This window comes from Protopterus annectens, chromosome 9.part0 (genome assembly GCF_019279795.1).
Source record: "Protopterus annectens isolate FY-2018-M chromosome 9.part0, PAN1.0, whole genome shotgun sequence".
Lineage (NCBI taxonomy): Eukaryota > Metazoa > Chordata > Ceratodontiformes > Protopteridae > Protopterus > Protopterus annectens.
In genome coordinates, this window is record NC_056743.1 from 1,059,705,643 (window position 1) to 1,059,723,297 (window position 17,655).

Genomic DNA, 17,655 nt, shown 5'->3' on the forward strand with positions numbered 1-17,655 from the left:
TGTGGAATATTGTATCTGGAAGCTGGGGTATGAAACATTAAATGTAGCTGGAAGGTGGGATGCATAATATCAAATGTGTTGCTGGGGTTTGGGATGTGGAATATTAAAAGTGTAGCTGGAAGTTGGGATACGGAATACTAAATATGCAGCTAGAGGCTAGGATGTGGAATATTGGAAGTTTAGCTGGAAGTAGCAGTGTGGAGTATTAAATGTGTGGTTGGCGGTACAGATTAATATTAAATGCGTAGCTGGATCTTGGGTTGTGGAATATAAAGTGTTGCCGTAGATTGGGTTGTGAAATATTATATACAGAGATGAGATGAGATGTGGAATACTAAATGAAGTTGGAAGGTGGGATGCTAAATTGTAGTTGGAGGTTAGAATGTGGATTATTGGAGGTTTAGCAGTAGCTATGTGAAGTATTAAATGTGTGATTGGCTGTTGAGATGCTGGACATTAAAGTTATAAATGGAGGAAGGGAAGCGGATTTGAAAGGTGAAGAGAGACGCAGGGGAGGGGACATGAAAGATGTAACTGGAAATACAGAAGAGGAATATTAAGGAAGCAACTGGAGGTTGAGATGGGAGACACCAAAGGTGTAGATGGAGTATGGCTCATGGAATTTAAAGAAGTTGCTAGATTAAGGATGAAGAAAATTACATCCATAGCTGGAGGTTGGGATATGTGACTTTAAAGGTGTAAATGGAGGCAGAGATGGGGTAAATTAATGGTAGAGATGGGGTGCTAAAGGTTTACGTGAAAGTAGGGATGCAGGACAATAAGGGAGTAAATGAAGGCAGGAATGGGAACATGAAAGACATATGGGGACACTAAACTTGTAGCTGAGGTAAAAATGGGGATATTAAATGTGTGTCTGTATTTATGGAGGGGGAACACTGCACATGTAGCCAACTTACAAATGGGGACGTAGTTAGAGGTCAAGATGATGAACATTAACAGTACAGCTGGAGTTAGGGATGGAGAACATTAAATGCATAGCTACTGCAATGAATTAGGTAAATTAAAGATATAAGTGGAGACTGGGACCGGAAAGCACAAGATGGGGGATAATAAATTTGCAGATGACAACAAAAATAGTGACTAGTATATCAGTAAGGTAGAGAGATGCAGACCACAGCAGTAAACATGGTATATCAGTAAGGTAGAGAGATGCAGACCACAGCAGTAAACATGCAATATGATGAGAAAAGACACTAATGCAACTTCAGCAAGTGATGGGGTGCATGAAAGTGTACCCAACTGTATAAATGAAGAACAGGAAATGCACAGCTAAAAATGAACATTTAGCACAAGGAGTAACAACACTATTACAACTTCACCAAATGATGGGAAGCAGGAAACAGTGCCTGATTGTACACATGAATAACAGAAAATGTACAGCTGATGGCAAACTTGGGGAAAACAAACTTATCAACCTTGGAACAGTAAAAGTCAATGTAGTTAATACAAAGTGCTCATACAGATAGAGCTGGCGGTAGACTTAAGGAGCACTAGAAGTATAGCTGTAGTAAGTATACACAGTAGAAGGTAAAAGCTTAAACATGCCAGAGATGGCACAGCTTAAATACAGATAATTTTTTATTATATATTACCAGAAGCAAGAACACATTACCTGTGCTGAGAAACAAAGGCATGGTTTAAAGCCAAGGACAGCACACTAACAGTGCAAAGTTATAATGCCTTCCACACATATAGACCAGCTATTACACACACAGGGACTAAAGGTGGAGGTGTCTCGATTTATATCAAAAATAAACATATCTCAAGGCTGGTCAAACAGGACAATGGACTTGAGCTGCTCCATGTTCAAATCAACATAGGTAAAATCTAATACCACTTCCTTACAAGCTACATGTACCCTCTATGACCCAGGAAACCCATCATACCATGTATTTAAACTTACTGGCAACACTCACCATCCAACCTAATACCATATTCATGGAAAACTTTAATCATCGCACTATTACCTGGGAATCCTATACAACACCAGATGTACTGGCACAGAGACTCCTAGATTTTTTAAACACAAACTCAATGGACCAGATTGCCAATACACCAACCTGGGGTGCAACCATACTGAAAATGGTCCTCACTAATATGTGACAGAGCACCCTAGTGCAATGTCTTCCCTGGTAAGGTCAAACCACAAAATGGCCTCCTTTGAAGTAAAAATAAAACCTGGACCCCCAGATAAACCCAGAATATTCAGGAACTACTCTAACTTCCTGCTATCATGTCAAAACCTGGCAAAACGTGAAGCTCCCATAAACCCTAACAACACTGCTGCCAAAGCAGAAGTGTTTGCAAAAACTCTACACAAGCATGTTAATAGGTGCATAGAGGCAGCTGTACCCACCAGGAAGAAGTACAGAACTAACTCAAAACAAGCCCCACTGGTGGAATCACAAAATCAATAGGCTGTATAACAGAAGGAAGAAAATCATGGCAAAAAATTAGACGAGTCAGCACCAGCAGGATAAAAGCACTCTCATCAAACTAAACAAACAAATCAGAGGACAAATAAAGTCTACCAACAACAAATTTGGCCTCCCAGGCCAAGGACAACCACAAGGCATTCTTTAGCTATGTCAGTAACCTCATAGGCAATACACAACTGTGTGCAGAGCTCATTGTAAATGGAGCCACCTATATACTTAGCCAGAAGATATAGCAAACCTACTGACTGATAAATTCAGCTCCAACTTCACCCCTCTCTCCTCTTCAACCTTCCATCAAATATAACTCCTCCTGCTATCACTAGAGAACAGGTCCTTAATACTCTCTTTAAGGCCAAGAATACTGCATCAGTGGGCCCAAACAATATCTCAGGATGTGTTCTAAATAGCATGAAACATGAACCTATCCAGGCCCCCTGGAATTGCTACTCAACTGTAGCCTCCAAACAGGCTTTACGCCTCATGAATGGAGAAACCAACAGTCATCCATCTGCACAAAGGTGGGCCATCTACAGACCCTGGAAATTACAGACCCGTAAGTCTCACTAGTCGTATATGGAAAGCCATGGAAAGAATTATAATGGAAATGCTCAATAATAATACAGTACTCCTCCAGACACTGGACCCAACCCAGTTTGGTTTCAAGGGCAGGTTCATGCCTACTCAACCTGGTGGACTTCTTTGAGAAGGTCACCAAAGCAATGGATGATGGAAAAATGGTTCACACTGCTACCTTGACCTGACCAAGGCATTTGGCACAATACCCCACTCGAGCATTGTTGACAAACACAAGACATTAGGTACAAACCCGTATGTCACCCAGTGGACAGGCAACTGACTCACAGACATGACCCAGTAAGTTAGAATTGGAGAGTCCACCTCTACAAAGAGGCCAGGCACAAGTGGAGTCCCTGAGGGATTGGTCCTTGGATCGCTCCTTTTTGGCATTTACTTCTCTGAAGTCAAGGCCAATGTCAGTGATCTCTAGCTGACTAAATTTGCAGGTAATTTCAAATTAGGAGCTGTCACTGAATCCCAAACTGACACAAATATTCTCCAGGAAGGGCTGACACAGACAAACAACTGGTGTCAGAGCCATGGACTAAAACTAAATGCCAAGAAATACACAACAATATCCTTTGGAAAGTCATCCACCCCTGGTAACTATCATATTAACAACACACCCCTTAGAGTTGACCTAGTAATCAGGGACTTAGGGACACACATAGACAGTAATCAAGCCTTTAATCATCACGTGCCCACAACAGTGAGGAAATCAATCTATCTTGCGCAACTTATAAACAAAGGTCTGCCATCTAGGTCCAAGGAAGTCATTGTTCCACTATATTCGGCATTTATCAAACCTATCACTGAGAACAATGCCCCTTTTGTTTTGTACCTAGCCAGGCATATCAAACAATTGGAATATCCACAGAGGTTCCTCACTAAAAGAATACAGGGAGTAAGTAAAATGTCCTATGCAGACCCCCCTCACAGCCCTAGCCCTGTATTCTGTCTCCTACAGGCTGTTGAGTGGGGATCTATGCTTGACATACAGGGCATTGTCAGACCCCACTCTGACAGATCTCCTACATATCCACAAAACAAACAGCACCATAATTACTCACTCTAAAGACTTAAACCTTGCTGGTGATATAAATGGCACCTGCTGGAGAGACAAGTATGTATCCCAGAGATTACCCCATCTCTGGCACAGGCTCCCCATCCATGTGAAGCAGAGTTCCTCCCTAAACCAATTCAAGTACAGCTTGGACAACTTGATGGGGAACAGGAAATGTATCCCAGGTTTGGCACCTATGTCTCTAATGGACACAGGCAACCTGTAAAAGGCTCATCTCCCAGGCCCCTGCCTATAAATGTTTCATCTTCCAAGCCCCTGCTTATACTTATCAAGGGTACTAGAACTTGTCAGGGATCTGGGATGCAGGACTAGGCTTAAAAAGGCCCTTGTGTATGTTAGCCTAGTAAACACCTATGAGCCTATGAACATATGAGGAGGTAACAAATTTCACTTTATTCATCTTCAACACAAAGATGCCATTTGTGAGATCCTTATGCATAACAGTTAACCAAATGTCTCTGTAGCTGTGCAGTGCACACTTCATCTTGAGAAAAACCTGAACAAGCAAAGTGCTAGAATGACTGTGGTCCTTATTCAAAAGAATAACACAGTTCAACAGCAGCACAGGAAAGCCTTATCTCAATAATACAGAATGAAAAAGGCAAAATTAAAAGACATGATCAAAACATTCAAGAGCACTGGACGAGTAAATAAGGCAATAGCAATGACATCACTATAATACGCAAAAAAATGACCCAGAGAGGAAGCCTAACTCCATATGCATAGGCAGTGTTGCCAAAACAGATGTCATAAACTCGTAAATTTACAAAGTGTTTGGGATCTCAGAAATGCTAAAACTGCCAGCCCTGTGGCAGTACACTGCATGGAAAACAATTATGTTATGTGCAGTACTGAATATCAAGTGCTCTTTTTAAATGTTTCATAATGTTTAAAATCAAAGTAATTATTTAAAAAAAGCAAGAGGTCCAGCTTATTTTTAAATATGAGGTTTTAACCCCTAAGGAAATTAACAATTAATACATTTAAATACTTGTTTTATGGAATTAAAAGCAGTAACTCACTGGTTAGTTTTAGTTGCATTACCTAGATTGGCTATTCCCAAATGGTTTATTATAAAATGGCACAATATCTGTTTCAAGCTCACCTATTACAGTTGCGGCATCACCATGTTGGATTTTAAATTAAGTATGTTATCACAATAAAGTTTTGTTGATATTTAATATAACAATCTAGTGTGTAGTTCATACTTCAATGAAGTGAATTTCTACGGCTGTTTTATTTCTTCAGGTTGCTGTCGACAGTGCTTTAGTCTACGATGTTATAAAGTACACTTGAAGAGATGGAACAGTGGTACAGTAAAACAACTAACTAAGCAAAAAATTCAAAACAGGTCCTCTACATATGGCAAGTAGCAAACAATCATAGTCATTTGGGAGCTCAGGGGAGAATACACAGACACTTATGGGGGTAAGGTATCATATCTGAAGAGATCTAGATACGTTGTATGTGACAAGAAAGTTTTATTTCATGGCACTACCTAGTATTCTAAATCAACAATGGCACAATGACTGAGTGGCACACCAGAAAAGAGATTAAAGGCAGAATGGTACATTAAGCATATTGCTTGAAATTTTTGGAGTTAACGTGTAAACTTTCACAACCAAGAAGCAAAATATGTCACCAAAGTTAAACTTAACCAGTGACTAAAAGCACTTCCTGCATGGACTGCTTACATACAAAACCATTTGGCAGTGGCTGACATCTCACTGCTTCACACCAGCAAAAGACTCATGTAGTTGTGAAACCTGCTTAGTACAGCTAAAGGAACACCTTTGCAGATATTTCTTTATGCTACTGCAAAAAGCTACAAAGTTGAAGCAGACAGGCGTACCAACAATGAACACAGCAGCTTTCATTACAGTTCAACAACAAATGAAGATGTTAACCATGGCAGCCTTTCCAGACTCACTGCTGGGCATGTTGTCTGAGTTCTGGATCATGTCTGCTTTCCAAAGTTCTAGAACAGAATGGCATCTGGCATTGCAGCAAAAGGGGAAACTACACAGTTTCAATCCAGAAGTAATGATGCTGTTACTGCAGCAGCCATATGCACAAGTAGAAGTGCACATTGATGGCTGCTCCTATTAACAGGGTGCATTCTTACAAGAGTCTTGGCTGTAACACTGCAGTCAATCCACATCTGGAAAATGAGCCCTCCTGCATGGAGAAGCCAGGACTCTGAATTATTCTCTGCCTTCTGTAGTTGTGCCAAGAGCTGAAAGGTTAGAATTTTCCCCCCTCCAAAACTCAATGAAATTCCACCAGCCAACATAATAAACCATAACAACATGTAACTCATCACAGAGATAACACACAAAAGTAACACTGCCACATGGCAAGCTTTTGATGTTTTTCCATCAAGGCAATCGCAAATAGCCCCCTCTCTACCTAAAGGAATATTAATATAAAACAGTTGAAGACTGTACTTTTATGACTAGATGCAAGGGATAACTTACCTAAATGCTGCAAGGTACTCAGGATCTCCCATGGGGGGATCGACACCTCCAGTCCATGCCACATTGACATTAAATCCTTCACCAGGCCCACTGCCAACCTGTAACACAGATACACAGAAAGTCAAATCGATGTCCATTCCTACCACACTCTGTTGCATTCATTTTATAATGAACCTTCAAAGACACTGTGAAAAAAAAAATAAAGTTTCAGAAAAACTTACTGTGACAGCTCATTGGAACAATCACAGTCAACAGATTCTAAAAACATCTCTGCTCTTGGCTGTAGCACTTGTACAAAAATGCTTGGGAACTGTTAAGTTGCATAACATATAGCAACAAATTAATGCCTCATCATTGACTGTGCTAATAAATGTATGCGTCTCAAACTCCTCAACCTTTTTCATTTCTATGTAAAGATAAAGAACCTTTGTGAAGGCCAAGAAATCTTGGTGAGAACAGCAAAAATGAAAAAAAAAAAAACGTTAATCTATACAAGGAGAAAAGAGAAGGTACAACTGCAGAGACTCATGGCAAGATTTACTGCTATGATAAATGTGACATAGGGAGACTTCAAAATCCATAGATGTTTGACAGCTTCTTGGGTCTTCACTTGTGTTTTCTTTCTTGTACCATTCTTAGGAAGCAGAAATTATATTCAGTTTACATTATCACCACAGAACATGTTGCCATAGCAGGCATATTCTAATACAGTGGGTTGATGACTATTTGGATTGCTATTTTGGTAATGCAGGTTTAAGGCCATAATTGTTACTAGACCATCAGTTACCTGAGAATTGGAAAGAGTGAGGTATGCTTAGTATTTTGATGCATTTATGCAGCTACACATTTTTACCTCTATGTTGCACATATAACTGTATACAGTAATAATAAAAATGCATCAAATAACGGAGTATAAACATTGCCATCCAAGACATCAAGTATAACGTACACTATATACAAGAATAGAAATAAATACTTTTTCAAGTCTTCAGAAATAAAGTTAATCAAGTGTGAAATGCCCTGCAGCAACCAGCAGCAGTGTATCATAAAAAATGCATTTGGTGGCTTACAGTAGGCACAAGCAGAGGAAAAACAAAGGAAAAAACTGATTATGCAGTAGAAAGCATTACTAAACATTTAAGCAGTTCTATACACTTGTCAGACATCTGAACTGTGATTACTTCCATTTCAAAACAACCATAAATTTGACAACAGCATTTTTTGATAAATATAATAAACTTAGCACCGTTTGTAATGTGTCAAAGAAAGAAATCACATTGTCTAATACATAAGCAATGTAGCAGCTTGGGCCAAATATGGGAGCAGGGGAAAGTGAATAAGATGTCTCTCATGAGGGCTGCTAGAAACTGGGAAAAGGAAGTCAGACTCACCCCAGGGAATACAATAAAGATCATTCCATTAAGTCTTCAGAAGTCTAAGGAATACTCTTTATATTAGCATAAAAGTAGGGAAAGTGAGAGGAAATGTCGCACTCCAATTAAGGAACAAATGATCTAACCAAGTGAGTCCAGATGCAATTCAAGTATACAGAAACTGGGCAGGATTGTACTAGGAAGTGAGGTCACTAATGTCATAATCTAGTCATTCTCAAACTGGGAAGAAGTTATACTGCCTGCATCCCATACATTTTCTGTGCCTTGCTAAGCCGGCTCAGGTACAGGAGAGCACTGGAACATATGACCCTATATACAGAGGACATACAGACTGCAGGGACCCATCTCTAAATGTAGGCAGCATCCTGTCATGCAGACAGGTGGAGCTGCCTCATTTCTTCCCTGCAGAGGCACAGTTTAGTGCAAAAGCCGCGGTGGTGCAGCGGTAGCGTTGTCACCTCACAGCAAGAGGTACTCCCGTTCGATTCTCGGCTGGAGCGCCTTCTGTGTGGAGTCTGCATGTCTTCCCCGTGGTCGAGTGGCGTTCGAAAGACATGCATGAATGGGCATGCCTTCATTGAAGGTTGGGCATCAGGCTGGCAACTCAACACCGTAAAAATCTGCTGCCAATCATTAGCGGACCGGAGTTCCGCTGTGGCGACCCCTAACCGGGAAAAGCCGAAAGAAGAAGAGTAACAGTTTAGTGCAGACATTGTATAAATGAATACAAATGGAAGTATGATGCAGCTGTACTTGTCAGGCCTACAAAGTATAAGAAACACTTCCTCTGCATCTCCTTGAGACAGCCATTGTGCTTGTAACACAAAAGCTTGGCAGCCCTCCTGCTACTGCATGAGCTAAAGAACTAAGAAACATATATAACAAATATATAAGCTACTGAGCAATAGAAACAAGTGCAATTCGTTTGTAACATCATTTATTACAGAGTGCTAGCCCCCTGTATATTCCCATACTGGGGGGCACTGCCACCCCCAGACTTAATTATTCTCATTCCAAGGTTGAAGTATCTTGGAGAAAGAGTAGTGACTGAGTTAATGTAAATTCTGCTTCATTCCTTCTACAGTCGGCTGTGAGACTGGAACAGCTGATAAACACAGACACACAAGCAATGGAGCTCATCTGTCTGTGCCTCGCGGTAAAAACAATGAGGAACACAAGAATTAAGGTGGCAATCTTGAGAAACTGAGATATGAGCAAAGATGATCCAAGCAACTGACTGGAAAAGCAGAAACTACTACTTTCATTTCAGGACTTTTATGAAGATGGACTTTGCAAACCTTGAATTGCTCATTTGTAGAGGGTGCATTTCCTTACAAGGAACTGTCCACTTTCAGCAGTATTTCTAGAAAACCTACTGATATACCCCCTCATACTTCGTCATTACCATTGCACCTCTGTGTGCAGGAAATGAAACCAACACTATGCCTTGTAGACCATTGAAAATCCAGTTCAGGCGAGAGCCAAGAAATCCATTAATGGACACCATAGCCTCATATATACTCAGCAATGGTTCTACTTACAAAACGTAATCTTTTATGCAAATAGCCCGGAACAAAACATTAGAAATCTTTTGGTGATACTTTAGACTCACACTGAAGATAAGACATGAAGGTGCTTCTGATAAACTGATGCCGATGTTTAGCTCAACATGTGAAATCAATGCTACAAATCCACTCCAAAACCAGAGCAGCACAAGACGGTCACTTTCTTGTCCTGTACAATGACCAAGTCATCCTTTGATGGTACTTTCGAAAGCAGGCCTCTTTAAAGTATGGAGCTGTCACCAACAGTCCTCTGGTGAACAGGATGTGCAGAGATAACCCAAGCAGTAACACTCCATACTGAAAATATTTCACCTGGCATTTGAAATGAGCAGCTATGTGCAAGCAAACATTGCACATACCCAGATGGCTTTCCTCACATAAAAGAAGCAGCACATCTGTGACAGTAACGGCACAGAAGGTTTGTTTTTATACTGAGTAAAGGCATAAAATTGAGCAAAAGCTTATTGTAACTGTTTAGATCCAACATATGTCCTGAGTTTAAGCTTTTCTTCTCTAATGTGGGATGCTCAAGATATTACATGTCATGTCTGCTCTAATTGAGACCTTTTCTAACTTATTTTGCAAACAGGAAAAATTAGAAACATTTCTAACAATAAAAGTTAACCACTGTGATTTGGGGAGGAATCGGATGCTATTTCAGGGTGTGCAATAGCAACTTCAGTAGCCATGAAACCAAGTTGACTACTCTAATCCCTTCCTTCTGAGGAAGCATAAAACAAACAAAGCACCCAATATGTGCTCACACAGGAAGGATGACTTGGATGAACAACTTTTGTGTGTGCATGTCTTCAGAAAATGTGCAGAACTGTGTCAGTGTTTGCAATGTCAATGTAAATGTGTCAATCTTTCCCTTGTCGATGATCCAGGCACACTAAATCCATATACAGATAGGTCTAGGAGGACTGTCAAAGGACCCCTGAAGATGCTAGTCAAGCATGCCACATCTGCATGGAAAAACAAAGTAGAAATCTGGACTTGAGCAATGGTTATATCACACAGTGTCTAAAGTAAATAGCAAATACTGGTACCATGCCTTTCAGCTGTCCAGAATTTTACAGAATGTCCATATTTTTGCCTCATATTTTTGGTCTCTTCCTCAAAAAAAATATGTGGTTTTCTGGCAAATCATTGAGAACTGAAGTTATTAAATAATGACAAGACATTTTAGTTTTAAACTTCATTTCCATCAGAAAATGAATGGTAAAATGTTTCTATGACGTCTCTGTTTATAAGAGCAATATTTAAAAGTTGTCCATGATTTTGGGCCTTTGTCCCCTCCTCCCATGACTTTTGGCTTTGCCCAGAATTTTAGTGCTAATAAATTGAGAGGTATATGACTGATACATGGAAACAAAGGTTTACAAAAGCAGGGAGGGCAGATATTCCAAAAGTGCCTGGACTCTTCCATTCTGAAGACAATGATTATAATGACTTCTGTTAAGTAACACTCCAGGCAGTACTATTACATTTCAGAGAAAATCAAAGATGGAGAGACGAGCACAGAGACACTTGGATGAAAGATGCTAAGGCAATGACAACAGACATGAAACAGAAAGTATATTTGAAATGGCCATAACTGGAAAAAGTCAATTTAAACCTGATGAGTGGGCACCATCTTGTTACAGCAAAGAGTTAATAACATATGTAAGAGGACATAAACTGCTTTACTGATGGAGTTGGCTGGACAGTATTTGCATGGCAGACTAAAGTCAAGCAAGCAGAAAGGAACCTTGTACCAGTTACCTTAGCTTATAAAAGACTGATAACACCTATCAAGTCTTTCCAGAATTGTCATAAAAATGTCAGGAAGACCACTGATGGTCCATTCATCCTGAATCTAATGAACTAGCAAGTACTGAGCTGTCTATCACAGACACCTCCTTTGGATCTAGAATGAATTAATGCTTGAACAAATGTCTGGCATCACCAAAGGAAATTACTAATACAGGTTTAGTGAGCAGCATGTTTACCTTTGATGCTTAGCAGATCAGAGGCTGTGGGTCCTGTTCTGACACTAGGTGCTTGGATTCTCATTTCTGTACTGTAAATACCCTGCAGAATAAGTGTGTGTATGTGTGTGTTGGTGGGAAGACTGCACTCCTGAGGTGCAGTTATGCCATCCTTAAGACAAAATGCCAAAAGTGTCATCTTTCTAATGTGATGGTTGTTCATATGGATTGGAAAGATTCCATGATAGCTGTTGACAAACAGAAGAATACATTCTCCATTGACCTATTTATTTATTTACTGCATTTGTTTACCAGGATAACATGACTAGTCATGAGAAGATACCTCTTTTTAGCAGAGACCTGGGGAGAAAAGCTCCAATGTCATAACAATTGAGGCATTTAAAGAAACAAAACAGCAAAGAAATAAACTTCCCCTATGTCACTATAAGTATGGCCGCACATCTCCCCTGAAGAGGCGTCATGCCAATCTACACAGCCAACAACAACAAAACTGTGCATTACAAATTCTTTAACTGGAAAAGATTTTGGAAAAGAAGACTTTCCTCATGTGATCAGATTCTTCCCTTGATTATTGGAACACAACACATTCAAGGAATCTCGGGGTGCTTTTAAAGTAGCTCTAAATATGAAGAGATTTTCTGGCTAGTCAGACAATAGTTATGGTCAACAGATGCAACTTATTCTGTAAGGATTTTCTGTAGTACCTCATTTTTGTTCTCAACAAGGCTTTAAGAATTAATTTTCATAAGTGTTGTTTTATTCTACATCTAAGTAATCCCCATTCTGTGATGAGAACACATTAAAATAAGACTATTTAAAGTTTTAAAAATAAAATTAAACTTTTAGAGAAAATACATTTCTTCAGGCTAATAGAGGCAACTGCAACATGCCTATCTGCAAAATAAGAAATGACTTGGGGGGGGGGGGGGGCTACTCGGTCTACAGTAAAAGGGTGGGAAATCCAAGGTTCCAAAAAAGTGTTGCACAGCTAGAACAGATTCTGAATACGCAACCTGATGACTACTTAATCCTCAGAACAGATGCCCATGCTATGACTTCATAGTTCCTTTAAAGAAGATCATCTAACTACTAGAACTCTCTACAGCAAAAGGTTTATATCTGAGCTAAACATCTGAGGTTATGATGTGGTTGTGTACACCTCTAAATGGCTTGAAACAAGTTACTTAACAGGAAAGGGAACAAAGGCATTACTAGTTGACAGTAACCATTCTGTTGTGTAATTTGGGATGTGAAGGGGTGAACAAGGTTATTAGAACCTCCACAGAATGACAGCGTAAACTATTCTACAGTTCAGCTTACCTACATCACCATTCCTTCTCAGGAAAATATGTTAGCTGCTCTCCCAGCTGCTCTGTTTTGTCATTTAAAGCTAATGAGTCTGAGCTGTTCTTTTTAAATATGTTTGCCGCAAGTCTATGCATTTGTAACTTAACCTTTGAAAATGGACATATTTAAAAGTAATTCCTAGAATTAGAAAAATGCAGGGCTCAGAAATAAAACAAATGTCCCACTATGTTGTGGATTAATAAAAGGCTGTCAAACATAATCTTAAGGATATCCAGTAGGTTAGCGACATGGATAAAACTAGGTGGGCCTAGTTGTCTTTATCTGGAGTCAAAAATTTGTGTTTCTGTAAAGTAATTCTTTCATCTGCAATATAAGTAAATTTTTTGTCTATCTGTGAATCTTAAAAGTATGCATGACACTTTCCTTACACCTTTTCCTAGTCAAACTGACACCATCTTTTTTACTAAGACTGGAAAGACAACAAAGTATAAAAGTTTGCAAGCATGTGCTCAGTTCAACACAGTGTGATAAATACTCTGTTGTGTTGAAATGTTCCAGTTTACTTTCAACATCAGAAAGAAATCGAACATTCAGCTCTAAAACTGCTTAGGGCAAATACTTCACTCTCATTGCTCAATATGCCACACTCAGCTGTGGTACACCATACAGATCCCTGTCTAGTTCCAGTTTACTGAATATCTGACTGCAGGGGTACATATCTTCAAAGAAGCAGCTTTCCTTGTTGACAGTGATTCCTTACCTTCCAGTTCCCATTTCTTTTACTATAAAGATCAGAATAAGGCCCACGACTCTGTGGAATTAAAAGCATCTGCCACATAAATGGTGTAATGGGTATATTTTGAATTAGAGAAAGAGGAAGTGAATTTGGGGGCAGTGATGAACAAATATGCCATGTAAACATAAACATATGCAGTCTGTAAAAATGTTACCTTCTCTGTGCCTGCCTGACAAGATAAAGGGAGATTTGTTTACTATAAGAAATGGAACCAAGGCTTGTTTTGTGGTTTTACGTACCTTAAAGATCATCTAGGTAATGGTGTCGATGGTCACTGGTTTAGGTTTCCTTTTTTGACATTTAGGGATGGTGTTTTGTGCTGCTTAGTAACTACTGCCAATTGAAGGCCACAGTGGTTGCAGCTGGCACACAGTAGTGAATGTTGGGGGATACAGTAATATCTATATTGACCTTTAAAATGTTGCCACCTAGTCACTGTCAGTAGAATTTCATACCAGCAGGAGGGATGGGGGAATGAAAAAAATGTCATCTTTAACGTCTGTCTCATTCCACTGTCAAAAGTATTTATCACTCTTTGCTACCACCCTCGGAGACTTTCGACTCTCTACTCCTACTCTCTGGTTCTCCTGGTAACAAACAGCTGATCATACCATAGGATAAAGGTCTGCTGTGTTTTCATGGCAGCAGTCCACAGACACTTCCATAATCTCTAGAAGGCCAAAAGAGAAGTAGTACTACCAATTAGGGCCGGATTACAATTGCAAGTGGTACAGATACAGCTCTCTCTTGTACTCTGCAAAACCACCTTACAGCTGAATGCATGCATTTTCCTCCAATGCTACTGCATGTTTTCTGTCATGCTGTCTTTCCTAGTATCATACGCTTGCTATTGCTATAGTAAAACAAGTGACTATGTGACTATGGAGGTTCATGTTTGCATGTGTGCATCCGCTTACGGCTGTCAGTTTTAAGAATGCCTGGTACTCTGGTCAGGTACTTTTTAAAAGTGATGCAAAATGGCTACTGCAATATAACAAATAAAACAGAAAGAATATTTTCATGTCAAACAATTCCAGCAGGTATTTAACTATGCAGTGTGATAAAAATTTCATCAAAACTGTGGTGTACTGGTTAGTGCCGATGTCTCATATTTATTGGTTCTCTAACTTTGTGCCTTCTGCTGAGAGTCTACACATCCTTTGTGCATGTGTGCGTGTTACCCGAAAATAAATTATGCATTTTATTTTCAATGTGAATTTTTTTTTGCATCATTTCAAAAACAAAACAAAAAAAAATAGCAGTCGCATCTAAAGTATGTAAAACAAAAAATAACAGATGTAGAAGACATTAGGAAAAAACATAGAACAATCACTTGCAGCAGAAGAATTATAACTGCTAACATCAACCAGACACAAATGCCTCTTTTCAGGGGTGACTAAGGAGTACTGAGTGGTCATGAATCATAGACTAGGAAAAGATGACGGACGGGGTTAAACCTAGAGCAACATAAAAAAGCTAATTAGCACTTCATAGCCTTAGTCATATGCACGAAACCTACCAAAATTCTTACACGACATGTAAAACATTTTTTCAACATAATTTCTCATTTCAAGTACTGCTAGCTTGTAAACTGTCTGGCATTCTTTAAGACAGATGAGCATCATCTGGGGAATGTTTTCCTATTCTCTATTCTGCACATTTTTTTATAACATCAACTCATGCTGTCCTATAAAAGCTGTAGACTGACTGATTGTTTTGGACCGGTTACGGTTATCTTATAATTATGATACGTACATATCGTGATCAAATATCTACCATGCCTCTCAACTTCTTTTTTTTTTTTTTTTTTGGGTGGGGGGCAGGAGATTAAGATGAGAGGCAAGTATTTTAAATTCTGCAGGAGGTCAAGTTCAGGAGTGGAAGACATTTCAGAAAAATAAGACCTGCAAGAGTAAGCTGACATGCAATACAGACAGATGAAAGTACACCTGGAGAACAAGCAAGATTACATTGTAATGGCATGGCAGCATTCAACTCTACACAGAACATATACAACGGAAAACTTCCATATTACAGAATAAAGAGAGAGCAGAGTGGACCACTGACCAAACCGGATGTTCAGAAATATGATCAGGAGAAGACAGAATGGACCGATGACCAAATAGGATATGCACAGACATGGACAGGAGAAGGAAGAGTGGATCGCTTGCCAAACAGGATCTGCACAGACAAGATCAGCAGGAACACTGGTGGGCAGGCAGGCTTGACAGGGGACAATAGAGTCAATCCCTTGTTATGAATCTTGTAAAAGAGTTTCAGAAAACTGACTTACAACATTATTACCAAGCACTGCACTCCATGCTGGGAAGCTTGAAGAAGTCAGGGATAAACATTACTAGACTACAATTAAAGTACAGAAATAAGAATCTACAGCTTTGCCTTGAAAGCGTACAAACGTAAGGATGCACAGAATACCAACAGTCTTCTCTAAACTATGGCAAAAGAGCTGAAGAAAGTGCATTATCTTATGGAAATAGCATACCTATACTGAAAAATCCACTTATAAAGCAATAATGACTAGTGTTTACTGCACATCAATTTAATGAAGAATAGAATCAGCTTCACTATATTATACATACACAATGAGACAGAAGAACACTGCACTAGACTCAGACTTTACTGATATGGAGGGCTTAATCTGAACAGAATGCGGGAATTTGGCCAACAACTTAGCAAGAGTTCACTTAGATGAGAATGACATGAGAAGAGGTATGCAAAGGTAAACAAACCCGAAATGTAACAAAAGACACCAGTTTACTTGCTGAGGTGGAGACCATAGCAAGTTCCATGATGATGAATCCATTACATTATCCTATTTTGGAGAAGCAGAGTCCTTGTAAGTGAATGTCACCCAACAAGTTAATTTTATCCTGCCTCTGGGGACAATACATCTAGCACTATATGATGAAATTTTAAAAGCGCAATCAGGGCACTATGGAACATTTTTGTTCCATGTGCCAACTTATGTATCTGATTTAATTCTGTCTAAGAGGATCAAGGACTAGGAAAACATGGGTCTTTAAGTATTGCCAGATTTGACTCTCACATAGAAAAAAAGAGACTTGTTTTGTACCAAAGGCAAAAAATTGTCATAGGTCTATATCCATCCAAATGCGATTATCTGGCATTGGGAGGATGTTTTGTAACAGGGAAACCTGCACTATTACAAAAGCCTGTCCTTAACAAACTGTTACTTCTGAAAGTTACGAAACCTGGAAACAATGAAAAGAGATGCTCTATGGCTCACTCATTTGATAAAAATGTTTTGTGAACATTTTTACACATTTTTTAAACCACAGAGATCTGGCAAGCAGTTTGGAAGTGGAGATCAACAAAGGCTAAGAGGACATATTTGCAATGGGGAGGATGGAGCTGACGTGTAAAAAATAACTGAAGCATGTTTTCCCAGAGTAAGTTTGCATGATCACTAGTCACCTGCAAAAACCACACCAATATGCCACTGATATCATACTGGTCACCAAATTGATGTCATTTTTTGAAAGGCGATATTACAACATAACTACAGTTCCAAGACAACAGCACTACATTATAAACAACTTCTTAATTTACTGTGTATTCTCCTATGGAATAGTTTTACATAAGAAACATTACCATACAGTAAAAATTCTATTTTTAGATCAATGGTCCAAATATATTTTCTAAACAATGGTGCTAAATGTCTGGAATGAATTATGAATAAATATACTTCAACCATATGAGACAGAATGACTGCACTGTGTGGTCTGAAGCTGTCTGCTCTGATATCCAACGTGGATTTCACTGAGTTTTGCAGTAATATCTTAACATGAGAACATTTTTGATCCGGTCTGAAATGATGTGCTGTATGTGTGTATGTATGTGCATGCCGATTTTATATTTATATATAATAATACATACAGACACACACACACACACACACACACACACACACACACACACACACACACACACACACACACACACATTTACATAAACAAATAAAAT

General features: G+C 39.2%; 1 protein-coding gene across 2 annotated transcripts in view; it reads right to left on the reverse strand.

Moving 5' to 3' along the window:
- The window catches only part of HDAC7 (histone deacetylase 7), a 1,116,899-nt gene that overhangs the window by 72,660 nt on the left and 1,026,584 nt on the right, over nt 1-17,655 (reverse strand). For both annotated transcript variants that reach the window (XM_044083872.1, XM_044083871.1), the window contains exon 20: nt 6,597-6,694. In XM_044083872.1, coding sequence (XP_043939807.1) covers nt 6,597-6,694 — 98 coding nt within the window. The remainder of the gene's footprint in view (nt 1-6,596; nt 6,695-17,655) is intronic.